This window comes from Rhodamnia argentea, chromosome 2, assembly GCF_020921035.1.
Source record: "Rhodamnia argentea isolate NSW1041297 chromosome 2, ASM2092103v1, whole genome shotgun sequence".
Classification (NCBI taxonomy): Eukaryota; Viridiplantae; Streptophyta; class Magnoliopsida; order Myrtales; family Myrtaceae; genus Rhodamnia; species Rhodamnia argentea.
The window spans coordinates 270,075-288,294 of record NC_063151.1 but is presented as its reverse complement, the minus strand read 5'-3'; the positions used below and the strand labels follow the sequence as shown (position 1 = coordinate 288,294).

Genomic DNA, 18,220 nt, shown 5'->3' with positions numbered 1-18,220 from the left:
GGAGGAAGAGGGTCGGCATCGCAGAGAGCTTGTGGCGGCGGCTCCGTGGTAGGCCGGTGATGCCGGCTTCGGAGCTCCACTCACATGGCACGCGCTTTGCATGAGCATATGTATAAAAGAAAAACATATTTTTCATTGCCGTTTATTAAGAAAATCGAAAAACAGAACCATACCGAACTGAAAAGTCGGTTCGGTTCGGTTCAATGCCTATTTGGTTCGGGTTGCAATTCGGTTCAGTTTATCCGTTCACCATAATTGTTCGGTTCGGTTCGGTTGTTTCAAAAAACCGAACCGAACCGCACCGTTGACCCCCCTAGTGACAATGATGAAGGTTTCAATCAAATGAACTATGACGGCAAAGTAATTGCCATAAATCAAGAGGCAACTTATGCTTCTAGCGCCTCCTTAAACTAAATTATGATATCCCTCTAATGCTTTAGAATCCAAACCACGAGTCGAATGATCCAACCAACCTTCCACCGATGTCCAACCTATTAGATGATGTTTGCACTGCATGTCATAAATGCAGCATATGCAAACTAAGAAAATCCAAACTGATTATCGATGTCAGTAAGAACATGAGATTATTAAGTGATTTCACCTCCAACTGCATGCATCGAGAAAAACAAAAGACAAAAATAAATGAAAGCAAGAAGCAAAGTGCATTATAATGAGTGTTAAGAGAAAGAAAAAACACTTGCTGCAACAGTAAGTGCCTAACCCACGAGCTTCAGGAACCTGAGCATGAATTTCACCTGCCATTCTGCGATTGGAATCATATTGTCCTGAATTCAGTGGGCTGTAACCGTTTATAACTGACATGGAGGGTGCGTTTGGTTCTAAAAATTAAAGCAGTTTCTGTTGACTAACTTTTCCAAGCAGAACATGACAACATTTACGACAAGAGGGAGCTAAGTATTGAGCTTTAAGTCTGAGTCTATCAAGATATCTAATTGGACCTACCAGCCTATCAACATATCCAATTGGATTCACCTTCACTCAAAAACTTCAACTAATGAATTATAAGCCAATTAGGATATATTAACTACTCTCCATCATATTGTGTTTTATGAAGTGAAATTTTTCTAACACAACTCACTCACACGTGCATCTATACAGAAAAAATGAAAAAGATCCCATAGAGCTTGAGGAGGGGATAAGACAAGACACCATATAAGTGCACAACTTAGACACACTTGAAAATACATGCTTGACTTAGAACGACTCTACCAGATTTCAGCACATCATTTACAGAGACACAAAATAAACTTTCTTTTATCCAAAAACCACGAAATTGTCTTCCCTCATACCATGCGACCATGTCACAAAGAGAAGTCCAAAAACAAATATGAAACAGAATCAAATATGAGTCCTCCTGAAGATGAGTTGCGCTCCATACTGAGGCTCCAAGGCCACAAAAACTATAGGAGCATGAACATAAGATGGCGACACCTCGAAAGCAAATCGCCTGACCAGCATGGCCAGAACAACCTTTACCTCAACCATGGCCAAGTTCTGGCCAACACAGATTCTGGGGCCGAGCCCAAAACCGAGGAACGAGGCCAGGTGTTTTCGGGGCTTTGCGAACCTCATCGGGTTGAACTCTTCTGCGTCTTCGCCCCATATCTCAGGGTCGTGATGCACGGCACTGAAGGCCAAGTAGATCTGTGTTTCCGCTGGAATCTGAAGGTCCCCTAGCTGCACATCTTTACAGGTTTTCCTCGTCACCGACGCAGCAGGAGGGTACAATCTAATTGTTTCATTCAATACCATCGTTACCTGTTTAAATTTTCTCAAAAAAAAGGATATTAATTTTTCAATCAGACTAAACTTTCAAAAATTAGGTAATTGGAGTGGTGAAAAATGCCAGTTGATAGCAATAAGCCCGTTCAAATAGTGAACTTAGAACATTAGATCGACCCCGATTAAATAATTAGCCCGCAGCGCAAGGTATACTCTATAACTAACTGGGACCGAGCCTCCCATGTATAATTAACCCTGAGGGCACAAACATTGGAAGATAGTCTCCATGTCTTGCACAATTTCGTCTTAATAGGTAAGTGAGACAATTCAAACTTCTTACTTGTATGTACATAGAAGTTCTTCATCACACACATCAGACAAACGATGATTTTTATTTATTAGACGGTAAACAAACAATGAAGAAAACTAAACGGGTCTCTATCTGTAGTAATCTGAGCAGTGAGGGAAAGTGATTAACTTACAATCTTGAGCTCGTTCAGATTTTCTGCAGCCGGAAGCCCTGTTTTCCCACAGACGCGGATCACTTCTTCCCGGGCCTTGTCCTGCCATTCCTGGTGCTTCGCCAAAAGGAGAAGTGCCCAAGTGAGGAGCGCGCCAGTGGTTTCTTTTCCCGCAAAGTAAAATGTCTTGCATTCGTCTATGACTTCCTCCACTCCTAGCCTTTCTCCTCCGTGGGATGATGTTAGGAGAGCGAGAAAATTGGACAGATTCTCTCTCGATTTCAGGTTATTCTTGATCAGCTTCCGGACCAAGTGGCGGATTTCCTTCTCTATTCTCCATCTCTCCCTATTTTTCTGAGTTGGTAGAAACCTGTGTATTGAATGAAAACACGCGAATCGTCTAATCTTCCATGGAGTGCAAGAGAAAAGACACTTCCTAGAAATATATAGAATCAAGAATTACTGATGTAAAGTCTACAAACAAATAGAAACGATGCAACTCATGTTCCATTCCTTAGATACGATAAGAATATGATTACGGTAATTTTAGTTTATTGATTGAAATGGACCAAGTTTAATCATACCTGAAGCCAGGAATGTAAATGTTCTTGAAGGCTTGAAGGTAGAGTTGCAACTGCTGCTCCTGCAAGGCGAATATGTGCTTGCCCTCTTCAAAGCTGCTTCCGAAAGCTGTCCTCGATATGATGTCGGCCGAGAGCCCATGGAGCTCCTTCAGCACCTCCACCTCGAATTCCTCTCTTCCTCCTCGTATGTCCTCCCATGTGTCCAGCATCTTGGTGGTGCTCGCCACGATCTCCAAGATCCACCCCTACTTAGAATGAAAGATCTGTTCAGCGATAAAAGTGGTGAAGCAAACCAGTCACAGTTCAGATATTTTGAATGAGTATCTGTGCTTTTTCCTTTTTTGTGGGAACCAGCGAGTCTTACAGGTTGCTTGTTAACAAAACTGGTTACAGTTAGAACGCACTGCCCTTACATTTTGGATGCGCTTTGGCAATTTGAAGAACAGTTGATCTTCGCCAAAATACCAAGAACTATACGGCAATTTAAAGAACATAAAACTAAAGTGTGGTATGTTCCAGAATTTCAAAAGAACTTGATTTCTTTGTGTGCCATAAATTCAGCTGGGTGTCGACATACTTCAGAATGTGGAGTAATAAAGGTCGTTCGAGACACCTTGGTGATAATGAGAGGAATTAAGTATGGTGGTCTGCATGAACTTCAACGGGAATCGGTGGTAGATTTCGCCGAGTAGAGTCAAATGCATATGTCCTAGAGTCTGATATCTACCATATGCACGAGTTGTGACTTAAGCAAATGGCACACAATGCAATTTAGTATGATTGTCGGAGAAACACACCATGTAGTTGCTGAATTTAACAAGATGTGTGTTCGATCACGTCACGGATATGGATACAATGAGGATGTTGCTTGATCTATGGTACTTGTGCAAATTCATATGGAGCGGTTAAAGGTGAAAGTAAAGTTGGTATCCTGATGGGCTCCACAGTCATGGAGAATTTCAAGCATGGCTTGGCTTTGTGGCGGTTAAACCTATCACAAGTTGTGGAAAGAGTAGCGGTGAAGTTCAGATCCCAACGACGCGATTGTTACTTGACTCAAGTCGAGTCAACGCGGAGATTGTTGAGAATATTTCTTGAGTTTGAACTCGTGAAGGAAATTCAATTCAAGTAAGATTCCAAATTTGAGTAGGCTTCCTAGTGAAATGCTTTTCTAGTTTTAGTTGTTTCTTAATTTGAGTAGACTTCTTAGAAAAAACTTCATACGTGGGATCACAAACTTTTCTACATAAGAAGTGGGTTTCTTCATGACTTGCATCCAAGAGGAGCTTTTGGTATTCAAGCCAATAAATCATGTGATGAGATTTGTAAATTCTTTTATGAGATTGAACAATTGTTTTGTCAGAAATTATGAGGGTTACCTATTGTGTGGTTATTAAGTGTGATTGGAAGCTGGGAAATATGGAGATTGTTTGAATGGTTTGAGTGTGGTTGCAATCTCTATTGTGTCATTCGATCTATTGTGGAATGTGGTCCTCTCTTTGTGGATTAGGTCTCGCCAATCAAACACGGTAAATCCGAAATCCGATTTATTCCCTTGCTATGTTCTACTTTATAGTTCAGTTGTTTGTTTTTTTGAAATGTGTATTACTGTGCAGTGTCTTGAATTGTGCATGACTAAGATGTCATGTTCATAAATCACAAGGACATTGTATGTTGCTATGAAAATTTGATAAATTATGCTACCTCCAGTACTCACCTTGGCTCTCTCCATAGTGAAGGCCTGGTTAGCGATCCGCCGGTGAACGGCCCACTCCTCACCTTCCACCCCAGGAAGGCCTTGCCCAAAGAGCAATTGGGCCTGCGGGTTGAACCCGATCTGTTTGTATGACCTGCCCGTGTTCATTAGGACCTCCTTAATCATGTCCGGATCCGAGATGCCCAACCTGGGCCTCGATCCGAACCAATAAACAAAAGTCTTCCCATACTTGAGGGACCAGTGGTAGTAGAAAGGGGCCACCTTGTGGAGGATCCTGTGGTCAAAGGGCATGGACTTCGACTGAGCCTCCATGGCTAGGCGATTGATCTCCGCCGTGTTGCCGAGGATCGAACGGTAGCCAGGGCCCCAGACGCCTTGCTTCGCAAAGTGGCGCTGTAGCTTTAGCGGGATCCATAGATTGGAGTAGGTGAATTTTGTGAGGATGAGGATTAGCAAGAGGACTGGAACAAGAAGCCATAGCATGGTTGCAGGGGGGAGGGAGTGGAGAATGAGAAGTTCAAAAGTTAGAAGAATGGAGTAAGGTAATTATACTTTGGCAACCGTGGTCTGGAGGAGTAAAGCAAGCTAGGCACACTTAAATAGATGTTGGATCAAACTGTGGTGTTATGCTTTTTCCAAATATTTTCGGGGTTTTGCGAGAAAAAATACATAATATACCGCGGTCTTATTAACGAGAGCTTTCAGGGTACTTTTTAGTCATATTTAATGAAGAAATGTTAGCATTTACAATGTATTGATTGTTCACAGAAAGAGAAAGATGGTGTTTTGTAAATGACAAAGGTTGTTTAATGCGGTACTTGTTAAACACTCCTATAACAAGAGCTTGTGGTTTTTAATACATTGTCTTGCTTGTTTTATGAATGATCAATTGGAGATAAGGGTGTAACCAAGTCAACTTATTTGCAATCAGCTCAGACTCAACTCAACAAGTACTCAAGATCGACTCGCCTAATTCTGAGTCGTGCTCGAGCTCGCTAACATGAAGCTTGACAGCCTTCCTAAACTAATAAATCCTGATCAAGTTAACTTTCGGAATTACTCCATAATTACTATATAAAAAAAAAGGACTGGGAAGTCCTTTAAATTACATGGTGTACCAATGTTGCGAAGTTAACTGATTGAGCTTGATAAGCTCGAGCTTGAGCTGGAGCTCGAGTTTACATATCACTCTAGTATAATCGAGTAGAACAAGAGTATTTTCAACTTCTATTTGAGTCAAGTTTGATATGAAAGTTTAATGCCCGTTTAAGCATGAGTTGGGTTGAGGCTCGAGCACAATTTTGCGAATCGAGTTGAGCTCATACTTGGCATTGTATCGACTTAATTCAAGTCAATTACACCCCTAGTTGGAATCTATATTATGATAATATGAACTCGAGTTTACATATCACTCTAGTATAATCGAGTAGAACGAGAGTATTTTCAACTTCTATTTGAGTCAAGTTTGATATGAAAGTTTAATGCCCGTTTAAGCACGAGTTGGGTCGAGGCTCGAGCACAGTTCGAATCAAGTTGAGCTCACACTTGGCATTGTATTGACTTGATTCGAGTCAATTACACCCCTAGTTGAAATCTATATTATGATAATATGAGTGAGAGTGTGTTTTCCCTGAAATTTCTCCCGTGACGAATTACCTTCACCCAAAGTAGTTCTTCGATTTTTTTAAATGTAGGAAAAGGATTTTCTGGTGATTCCGGATACGAGTGATCCAAAAATTAGAAAATCAACGGATGAAAAATTCAATAAAATTATACAAGAGTGAACCAAGCCGGAGTTTGACACAACAGAAAGGTTCAAAAAGTACAATTTTTACAAGCGAACCAACGTGAACAAACTTCTATGGAGTTTGACTCAATGACGAAATTTGAAAACGCTTCCACACTATATCGAAGTTTGACTTGAGGGAAAAGTGTCTAAGATAAAGTTACTTACCAGAGTTTGACTCGACAACAAAAATATAAAAGTTACAGCTAAGGAAATTAAAGTACAACGTGGGAAGTAAAGATAAAGATAAATTTGTTTAGCTTGTTGGGGTTTTCTTTTTCCAGCGGGTGCTTGGTGGTATCTATAATGGTGGATTGCTCAACTGCCCCTTGACGATTGTAATTTTCAAATGGTCTTCGTTGACTGCTTCCATGTTTGCTATGCTTCATGAATTGCTCGAACATGTTCTTGGGTGGTTATTTCTGCCATATATAAAAATAAAAGATCATATAACTGTCGATGGCCCTCTAATGGCTTGCAGCAACCCGAATCTTCTCATTTTTGCCCTTATTGATCATGCCCACGTTCCTTATTAATTACAATCCCACGATTAGGCCCTCAGGCTGTTGTATAGGGTCTTACATAACTGTCGAATAATTATTCTACTGCTGGATGTTCAAACGATGATTATCCTGCGCTTCTAGCGCGCATCTGCCCCTGATTATTTCAAATTTCTGGCAGCATAACGTGTTGTTGGCGCCGGAATCAGCAACTATTTCAATTCTATCGCTGTAATTTGACGACTAGACTTGTGGCATTAACACACGCGATCATCGATGAGCACGCGAACATCCTCCAGTATATTAGTTACTACATGATAGTCCCCAGGTGCTGTACTCTTTCCCTCGTGCCTCCGCTACGTATGTCGACGGGCGAACTATTTTTTGTGTCAACAGATTGATGACAAAAAGAGGTTGTGAGACAAAAATCGAAATGGTTTGCAAGATCTTTGGTCTTTCGGAATTGAGGTCTTGAACCTCATATTGCCAATGAAACAGGATTGAGTGCATGCTAGGCTGAAAGCGAGTGTTACCAACACATGACAATTACATGGGAGCAGAGTAGGACATTGAAATGGCTGAGTGGAGTAATAACAAAAGAGGCAGTAAGACAAAATTGAAGTGGTTCACCTACCCATGATACAGACATGGAAAAAAAGAACAAATTTTAAAAAGAGAAGGTTTCTTAGGGTTTGCGCCTAAAAGGAAAATGGGAGAGTGACACCACCATTATTCTTTGGAGACACATACCACAAATTTTCTCAAGAAAATCTGGCAAATTTCCGAGAAAATTGTGAATCCACACACCAGGTGGATTCTTTTAAATTAAATATAAAAAAATCAAATAAAAAAGACGTATATTAGAAACATTATCAATATATTAGTTAATAGTATTATTATTTGATATAAATAATTCCCAATCATGATCCTTGTAGATTGGATTATTCATATAATATACAAAAAGAAATTCCAAATATTTGATATTTTGCGCCAACCTAGGATTCTATGCCCTAGTACCATGACTGTCTTTAAATTAGTGTGAAAGGAATAGCTTAAACATCTTTATTACAAGCTTTATCTCAGTATGCAACCTTAATAAGTTTTACCTTTTATTCAGTTTTTTTCTTTTTTTACGTTTAGATTGCGAATTAATCCTTCGCAATCGTGGGTTAAAATTTATGACTCAAATCGACTGATGTAGGAAACTTTTATGGTAGTCGCGATATGGAGTATTTGTGCTAATCCCCATTCCCATCGTCTTATCCATGAAAAGTACACAGATATCTTTTCCATGAAACACGTTTTATACGATGAGCGTGTCTTGTTATGTTCAAATGATACAATTGGGTCGGATAAGGACTCCATGAGTGCCATAACTTTCGCATGTCGCTCACTTGAGGGCCATAGCTTTTTTTTCGATCACTTGAGTGTCATAACTTATTTACGGAGCACACTTAAGTGTCATAACTATTTTTTCGATCATTTGAGTGCTATACAATTTTTCAATTGATCATTTCAATGCCATAACTTTTTAAATACATTCACCACAAGTGCTATGCCATGTTGGATTTATTACACTTAAGTGAATCTTTTTAAAAAAATTGACACTTAAGTGATCGATTGAAAGTTATAACACTCAAATGAACATTTTTTTAGAAGTTATGTCACTTAAGTTATAAAAAAAAAGTTAAGACACTCAAGTGAGTGTCATACGAAAGTTATGACAGTTATGTCATACTTATCCCCAATTGGGTCAATCATGTAAGGTCTAAACAAAAGAAAATGAAAGGGGGAAATAAAAAAATTGGCTTGTATTTTGGTTTGTTACATACATAAATATGGATATGAATATTGAGATATAACTTTTTAGAATATTTTAATATTCAAATAAAGCTTTAGACTTGAGGAGAAAGTTAAAAAGTTAGTTTTGACTTTTGATAAATCTAGATGAACAACCGTAATTTAAATTAACATATAAATCGATTAACATAATGTGAATTGACATAAATCTCATCACCAAATCAAAGACACCCATAGTGAGCACTTACAAGTTCAAAACAAGAAGTTATCCTGGAGAGATCACGTGGATCATGCATTGTTTCTTATTGAATTAATTACGGTAAAGCAAATCTTATCGAATAGACATTAAGATTCTTCCACAAGTCCAACAGGACAGATCACGTGGATCATGTATCGTTTCTTATTGAATTAATTAAGGTATAGCAAATCTTATAGAATAGACATTTAGATTCCTCGACAAGTCCAACAGGTTGCAAATGGACTTGTGAAAGAAATTTGTGGCCAACCGGTCTCCCTCGTTCCGAAAAACTACAAGGATGATCATCTCTTCTGTGTGAGATTTTGTAAGTCTTGCATCCTCTCCAGTGATCTTTAGATTAGGTTGATCCCACGTGAACCCTCTCATGCACAATAGCAACCGAGAGCATTCCCTAACTTTGTTTATCCTGCTTGGCCACATTAACATTCAGAAGCTCACTGAAACTTTCGAGCTACCGAAAAGTGAGACAAGTCCTGGGATGGCCAAAAGGAGAACATGAACCAATCGGCTTGCCATCAAGCATAACAAGTTTTCAGTAAGCGATAACTATCAGTCATGTTGTAATACAATGTCGGAATGGCAAATCACAAGCTCAAAAAAACGCATATGTCTAATACTGACGGCAGGGCAACAGATGATTTTCAACAAGATTATCATTTGCTCTATAACGTATTCGTTTTGCCTGAGCGGCTCCGGGAGATGTCTCGAGCTGTTTTGTTCTCCATAATGCATCTGCCAGACGTCCATCTAATGCAGCCGGTAATACATGATGCGTCCAATCCCAAATGCAGTCTCCACAAGCATCAAAAGAACTACACAGTCTTTTCATCCAAGTACATATGATGCCTCAGCACCAGGGCATAAATACAGCTAATATCACCTATATGTGGACCCGGCCATAAGCAAGTCTTATAAGTGATCACTGTGTACCCCCAGCATCCCTCAGATAAACTAGATTGCCCCAGTGACCTACTGAGTTTTGCCATAAGCAAATTGGGCCTTTACACTAGATTATCAAAGATTACAGTTAGAGAGAATAAGCACAAATAGCACAAAATTTGACCAGGCAAAACCAATCACGAACGACAGGTGTTGAAGATCTCGCCTCGCATCATGTCTATGGGCATGTGTTCCAGAGTGTAACGCTCTGGACCTAAATAAAGACCCGTTTTCTCCAAGAGAGCCAGCCCTTCATCTCTGCCATATTTCAAACTATAGAGCTTCAAGTACTCAGTCCTAAAAAGCACAGAGACATGTCTTTTAGAATATGCAGTTACGCATCATATTAAGAAGTTCAAGACCACGCCTACCAAAGATCCAAGTTTCATGCTAAAATATGGCACGCATCTTTCTGTATCATACTACAGCCTCAGTCACACGCTACGACCATAGCAAACACATAAAAAATGCCTAAAGGGATGGAAAAGATGTAAATTTCCACCAGAGCATGTGAAGAGGTGAAAAAGTGCTTTCCATCAAGCGACGGGTCAAACCAATGGCACCTCTAAGAACTAGTATTTTTGCCTCACCTGCAACCCACTGAGGATGCGCTCAATCTAATTGAAGCAACTGGTTCCTGGGAAGATGAAGAGACTTCGCCGGGGTAGCATAAAACTGTTAAAGCTAATAAATAATCAGCTATAACAATTTTCTGATTGCACAGAGAGAGATGGAATAGAAGACCAAAAAACCTTTTTTGAAAACAGTCAAGTACAAGCTTAATAGGAACCTGTTTTGAACTGCACACAAATGTGCAAACAAACTAACTACCTAACAAATCAAACTTGATTGCAAAATAGAAAAGACTAAAACGACAAGAAAAACAACAGCAGCATTGGGACACAGCTCCAACAAACTCCTCCTTGGATCGGTTGCTGCTGCAAACTCCAATTTTCTCCCTTAACAGCTCAAATCTTTCAACCTGAAGTGGCTTTGTGAACATGTCTGCAAGTTGATCTTCTAATCTGCAATAAACCAACTTAACTTCACCACTTTGTTGCACTTCACGTAGAAAGAAGAATTTGATCTTAAAATGCTTGGTTTTGCCATGGAAAACTGGATTCTGTGATATTGCTGAAGCAGCCTAATTGTCCACATAAACTTCAATGCAATCACCAAAACTCAACCACAGATCCTTCATTATCTTCTTCAGCCACAAAACTTGATTTGCAGCTACAGTAGCTGCTATAAACTCAGCCTCTGCAGTGGATTGAGCTACAATCTCCCGCTTTTTGGAACACCAGGAGAAACAAGCGGAACCAAGAGTGAAGCAGTACCCGGATGTACTCTTCATGTCATCTACTAAGTCGGCCCAATCACTATCAGAAAAACCCCGCAACTTAAACTTCTGGCCTTTCCTAAACTTCACACCAAAGAACAATGTTCCTTTGATGTATCTCAAGACCCTTTTTGCAGCGACCAAATGTAACCGACTAGGACCACTCATGAACCTGGATAAAACACTCACAGCAAATAGAATATCTGGTCTAGTTGCTGTGAGATACATGAGACATCCAATCAAACTTCTATACATTGAAGCATCTACTGCTTCTGTTCCATCATTCTTTTGCAGCTTCTCCTTAGCAGCCATAAGAGTGCTGACAATTTTACAATCTTCCATCCGATACTTCTTCAAAATTTCCTTCATGTATTTCTTTTGGCATATGAAAATCTCATGTGAAGTTTGTTTGATTTCCAGACCTAGGAAATAAGTCATCTTTCCCAAGTCCGACATCTCAAAAGCTTCAAACAGACCTTACTTCACCCTCTCTATCGGTTCCACATCATTCCTTGTCACCAACAAATCATCTACATAGAGTGATAGAATTACAACGCTGTGATTCACCTTCTTGACATAAAGAGTGAACTCACTCAAGCTTCTTACAAAGCCAAAATCCCGCATATATCTGTCTATCTTTCCATTCCAAGCTCTTGGAGCTTGCTGCAGTCCATACAGAGTTTTCCTCAATCAGTATACCTTCTCTTCTTGCCCTTTGGCACCGAAGCCTTCAGGTTGTTCAACAAAAATCTCCTCTTCGAGCTCTCCATTCGAAAATGCAGACTTAACATCTAGCTGAAATATAGGCCACCCATTCTCTGCCGCAATGACTAATAGTAGCCTGATTGTATCAAGTCTTGCAACAGGCACAAAAGTTTCAGAATAATCTACTCCCCATATCTGAGCATAACCTTTCACAAATAGTCTAGCTTTGTGTTTATTGACAGAACCATTAGGATTAAGTTTTGTTCTGAACACCCACTTAACCCCAATCACATTCTTGTCGGATGATCCGTCAACAAGCTCCCATGTGTGGTTTTTCCGAATCATTGTCAACTCCTCCCGCATTGCTGGAATCCACTTCTGATCCTCCTTAGCTTCCACAAAGTTAGTTGGTTCAAGCATTGCCACATTGCTTCTTTCATAAACTTCAGCAAGTGACCTTGTGCCTCTTACTGGCATATCATCCATAGTATCTTCCAATCCATTCACAACTTCATCAACCTATACAAGTGTTGCGGGTTGTTTTTCTACTGGTTTCTTCCGTCCCGCATTCTTTTCTTCCATCCAATTCCACTCATCTTCCTCTAGAAAAACAACATCTCTACTCACAGTCACCTTCCCCGTCATAGGCTGAAAAATCCTATAAGCCTTTGATTGTAGACTGTATCCAATGAAGACTCCAGGCTCAGCCCTTTGATCCAGTTTGTCCCTCTTGACCCGAGGAACATGCGTATAATACAAACACCCAAAAAATTTTAAATTATTTACATAAGGTTTAGCACCATACCAGGCTTCAAAAGGTGTTGACCTCTCTAAGGCCTTTGTGGGTAATCTGTTCAACAAGAACACTACAGTATTAGCCGCCTCAGCCCGTAACTTCTTAGGTAACATCTTCTTCTACATCATACATCCGGCCATTTCCATAATGCTTCAGTTTTTCCTCTCACCGACCCCATTCTGTTGAGGTGAATAGGGGGCAGTGAACCGCTGTATAATGCCCGCTTCCTCACGGTTTAACTAAAACTTGTGAGCAAGATACTCGAAACCATTATCAGACCAGAGCATTTGGATTTTCTTCCCACTCTGATTCTCAACTAAGGCTTTGAACTTCACAAACACATCAACAACTTCAGACTTGGCTTGCAAAAAGTAAATCCAACTCATCCTAGTCATGTCATCCGTGAAAGTAATGAAATACCTGCTACCATTGAGAGATGACTCGGACATAAGTCCACATAAGTCCGTGTAGACTAATTGTAGCTTCTCACATGCTCTCCAACCTCCTCCTTTGAAAGGAAATCTGGCTTGCTTGCCAAGAAGACAAGTTCCGCATTGTGGAAATTCCTCCTCTAAACTTGGCAAGTCATCTACCAAGCTATTCCTCTGCATAAACAACATGTTCTTCCAGTGAACATGTCCAAGCCTTTTATGCCATAGCTCTGAATTTTCTTCTTTGCACTTCAAAGCCATTTGTTGCATTTCCTGTGGCTTAAACAGGAAGCACTTGTCCTTCATTGGCATTCTCAGCACTTCCTTGCTATCTGCATTATCAATAAGACATTCCTTTCCTTCAAACTTCACCTTATAGCCCCTCTCAACTAATTGGCCAACACTCAACAGATTCCGATCAATTTTTGGCACAAAGAGAACATCACTAATCGCCTTCACCTCCCGATTTCCTTCAATAGCCATTGTACCCTTCCTTTGCACTTTGATATACTGTCCATTGCCAATTCTGACTTTGGACCCGACTAACATGTCTATACTCCTAAACAGCTTCAAATTGCCGGTCATATGATTGCTACGGCCACTATCCACCAGCCATGCATCATTCTCAACAGGAGAACCAGAATAGGAAGCCACAAGTGTTCTTCCTCGGTCTCATTCACCGCTATCTGTGCTTCTCCCGCTTGCTGATGATTGTTCTCTTTGCAGATTGCTTCCATGTGACCCATCTTGTGACATCTTCTGCACTTAGCATCGGGCCTCCTCCAAGATCTAAAGGATCGATGAGTAGTTCCACCACAAGTTGTTGACAAGGCTTCTTGTTCTTCTTCCATTTGCCAAACCCACTAGAACTTCCTTCTTTCGATGCAAACTTGGAGTCACCCGCATTTCCTTTGGACCGATTCCATTTCTTCCCTTTGCCTCCATCATTGAACTTCACTTTAGCTTGCAGTGCACCCTCTAAGGGCTCTTCTTTTCTCATCGGTCTTCTTTGCTCCCGTGCCTGCAAGGCACTTAACAATTCTGCAAGCTTTATGTTAGCTAAATCTCTTGTATTTTCCGGAGAAGCTATGGTGGCTTCAAACTTCTCTGGAAGAGACACCAGGATCTTCCGAACCAACCTTTCATCCTTCAAGTCAGTCCCTAAAACTCTGATCTTTTCAACTATCTCAATCAGCCTATCGTAGTATTCCTTCATTGACTCTGAATCCTTCATCTGCTGTCTCTCAAACTCCCTTAAGAGATTCAGCGCCTTCATGCTTCTTATCTTCTCATCTCCCTCGTATTCATCCTTCAAGCAATCCCATATTGCTTTTGCGTAATCACATCTCATGATCCTTGTGAAGATAGGGGGTGAGACAGCAGCATACAGGTAAGACTTTGCCTTGGCCTTCCTTGTGGTTCTCTCTTTATGGAACTTTATCTGATTCAAGGTCGGATTGTTTGGAAGTGGAGCAATCTCATAATCATTCTCCACAGCCTCCCATAGATCATGACCCTCCAAGAATGCTGTCATCTTGACAGCCCAAGCTTGATAATTTTCCCCAGTAAAGACCGGAGTAGCCATTGCGGAGAATCCACTTGACCTTGCCTCTATCGCCTTTGTCTTTGCGGACTCGCTTACCCTCACTTCACGGTTTGCGGGCACGTTTACCCTCACTTCACAGTCCCTTAAGATCCCACGAAATGCTCTGATACCACCGTTAAAGCTAATAAATAATCAGCTATAACAATTTTCTGATTGCACAGAGAGAGATGGAATAGAAGACCAAAAAACCTTTTTTGAAAACAATCAAGTACAAGCTTAATAGGAACCTGTTTTGAACCGCACACAAACGTGCAAAAAAACCGACTTGTTCCACTTCCTAAAAAATAGCTAACAAACTAACTACCTAACAAATCAAACTTGACTGCAAAATAGAAAAGACCAAAACGACAAGAAAAACAACAGTAGCAACGGGACACAGCTCCAACAAAAACACCATCACTAGGTGGAAGACCGCGCCTAAATCTTATCTGCTCAATGGCAAAATAGTGCACTCACGCATGGAAAACATATTGCTGGCATTTTGAAGTTGAACGACATATTATCCATAGATGAAGCTACTACCTCAGCACTAGGAACTGTCACTTTTCATACCGATTGTCACCCCAATAAAGAAATTCTGTACCATCTTCCCTCCATACTCGCCACATAACAATGCGATTTTGTGTCCCCGCATCCCGAGGAGCCGGTTGGGATGAGGATCGGATGGTCCCATATACACATATGTCCACCCCTCCCCGAGAAAAGGGAGAAACATTTTGTTTCAGCAATTAACATGATGATTATCGCAAAGTTAAACTCAATACAATAAAAAAACGCACGAGACACGATGTGAAAACCCCAAAACTCAAAAATCAAGTACTAGAGAACAATTCACAGATCTAAAGATCTCACAAGAAGAATTGAAGAAAGAAGTAAAAAAGCATAAGTGAAAGCAAGCGTTACAATCTAATATACAACATATCCTTTTTATAGCCCTATCTAAAAATCTAAGATAAAGTGTATGGTCCAAAATAACATTATCTCTAATTTGAACCTTATTTCTAACATGAACCTTATCTCTAATTTGAAAGTCAAAACTCAACAAATCATTAGAACGTGTCATTTTCCGGAGATAAAATCACGAATTACTAGTCGACTACCTATCAACCACGAGAGGAGATGCTTGTTTCACAGCAAAGACCACAAAACTAGTAGAAATGATGTGACATAGGTTCCATGTGTAGTACTATATGCAAACATATAAGAGCTAAGAATGTGATTGCATGTATCATGTACCGTCATTGAATAAATATAAAAGGAAGAAAAAGGAGAGGAACAATTTTTCCTTCCGAATACCTCAGAATTCCTCAAAAATCTCCTTCCGTTCTACATAAACTCCTTCCGAAAGTTCCTTATGAATTCCTCAAAAGGAACATTTTTTCCTTCCGCCCTACATGGTATCGGTGCGGTGATCCTAATACTGTCCTAAATCATAGTAGATGAAATTGATTTGGGGACCCACCGTAAATAGAGCGAAAGCTCCCCTCCAGCATCTATCCTCGAGGACTTAGCGAGTAAGATGTAGTAGATTTTGAATCAGAATCAGACGCAAATTCAAACTCCTGCAGCCCGTAATGCCATTAAGTGGATGACACCAACTATGGCCTTTGGTCCCAAGTTGTCGAGATGTACATCTCGGGCAGAGACAAATTGGGATACATCGGTGAGGACATTCCTCAAACCCAATCAACAGATCCAACCTTTAGAAAGTGGAAAACCGAGGACTCAACAGTGAAGGGATGGTCGATTAACTCCATGGATCCCGCCTTGATAGGTAATTTTATTCGTTTTCCAACCGCAAAAATGGTGTGGGATTTGGTTACTACAACCTTTTTTTGATGAAATGGATACTTCTCAAGTGTATGATTTAAAGAGACGTATTACTAGAAAGAGACAAGATGGAGGACCATTACTTATTACAATGGTCTTCAAGCCTTGTGGAGAGAGATTGATTTCCATCGTCCCCCAATGATCCGCTCGAACGATATAGAAAGGTACAATTCTGTTATACGGGAAGACAGAGTTTACCTTTTCCTTGATAGGTTGGATGATCGTCTGGATAATGTATGGGCCGATATGCTCTAGATGCCACCATTTCCCACGATTGAACAAGCCTACGCAAGGGTTCATAGGGAAGATGTTCGCCAAGCAATGATGATGTCGGGCAAAGATACAGTACATATTGCTGCCATGACGTCCAAAGGAGTCAAGACCGAACCTCAACAAATGCCAATGCTCCAGGTAACTAGATCCTCTTTTTCCACAGGAGATGGAAAGAACAATACTACCTCAAGGGTTAAATCACAGCCAGGTAGTGGCTATATGCATTGTGGAAATTCAAAGCATACCCGTGAAACGTGTTTTAAGCTACATGGGTATCCGGATTGGTGGAAGGAACTCAAGGCACGGAAACAAGTTGAAGCCGAAGAGAGTAGCGGAAAAGGGAAAGCTTTCTTGGTAAACACAGAACGTCACTTATTTTTGGTTTCCCAAGTAGAATTCCCCTAGTGATTCAACTACTCTCAGTAATGAAGGTAATCATGGTTTTGCATTACTTAGCTATAATCAAGATGAATACAGTGACTGAATTATTATTCAGGGGCAACTAATCATATGACATTCAATCCAAATGACTTCATTGAAATTTCACAATCAAGATGACATAGTGTTGCCAATGCCAATGGACAAACTTATCTTGTGACAGGAGCTGGTATCGTTGCTCTTTCATCCACACTCTCTCTGTCTAATACTTTGCTAGTACCATCTTTATCAAATAAATTGATGTCTGTATGCCAAGCTACTAAGGAGCTTAATTGTGTTGCTCTAATATACCCTAATTTTTGCCTCTTTTAGGATATTCTAACAAAGGAAATCATTGGGCGTGGTACTAAGAGAGGGGGGTTACACTACATGGACGACTTCAATATCGGTCGGATGAACCATATTTGGCGCTCATCTAGCAAGAAGAAAAGACATATTTGGTTGTAACATCATTTGAAGCATTTATTTCTTGAATTATTCAGTCATCCGAATAATTCGGATTTAGTTTTTCAATGTGAAAGTTGCATTTTGGCTAAAAGTCATCGTGTTTCTTTTCCAATAAGCCTACATAAAAGTGAATTTCCTTTTGCATTGATTCATTCAGATGTTTGGGGGCCCTCCCCAATTACCGTTGTCTATGGAATTCGTTGGTTTGTGATTTTTGTTGATGATTGTACTCGAATGACTTGGCTATACGTAATGAAACATAAAGATGAAATGTTGAATGTGTTTTGTAATTTCCCTACTATGGTTCAAACACAATTTGCAACTAAGGTTTGAATGTTGCACTCTGATAATGGTAGGGAATATGTTAATCAAAAGTTTAAGGTTTCTTCGAGTAGCAATGTCTTCTTCATGAGACTTCGTTTACACGGATATCACAGCAGAATGGGGTAGCCGAGCGGAAGAATAGACATATTTTGAAAACTGCTCATGCGTTATTAATTGGTAATAATGTCCCGAGTAGATACCGAGATAGTGCTATGGCCATAGCAATTCATCTTCTAAATATG

At 40.2% G+C, this 18,220-nt stretch overlaps 2 protein-coding genes across 2 annotated transcripts in view; both read right to left on the bottom strand.

Annotated features, from left to right (window-relative positions):
- Positions 1–1,249: 1,249 nt before the first annotated feature.
- On the bottom strand, positions 1,250–5,043 carry LOC115751590 (cytochrome P450 734A1-like). The gene is made up of 4 exons (XM_030689515.2): positions 4,506–5,043; positions 2,789–3,033; positions 2,226–2,574; positions 1,250–1,779 (listed from the first exon to the last, which is right to left on the bottom strand). The coding sequence occupies exons 1-4, from the start codon at positions 4,986–4,988 to the stop codon at positions 1,360–1,362; spliced, it is 1,497 nt and encodes a 498-aa protein (XP_030545375.1). The 5' UTR covers positions 4,989–5,043; the 3' UTR covers positions 1,250–1,359.
- Positions 5,044–9,275: 4,232 nt separating this feature from the next.
- Positions 9,276–18,220, bottom strand: part of LOC115751586 — a 37,604-nt gene continuing 28,659 nt past the window's right edge. Inside the window, exons 15-17 of the mRNA XM_030689511.2 lie at positions 15,058–15,094; positions 10,380–10,464; positions 9,276–10,086 (exon numbers count right to left, since the gene is read on the bottom strand). Of these exons, the coding sequence (XP_030545371.2) occupies positions 9,927–10,086; positions 10,380–10,464; positions 15,058–15,094 (282 nt within the window). The 3' untranslated portion in view covers positions 9,276–9,926. The remainder of the gene's footprint in view (positions 10,087–10,379; positions 10,465–15,057; positions 15,095–18,220) is intronic.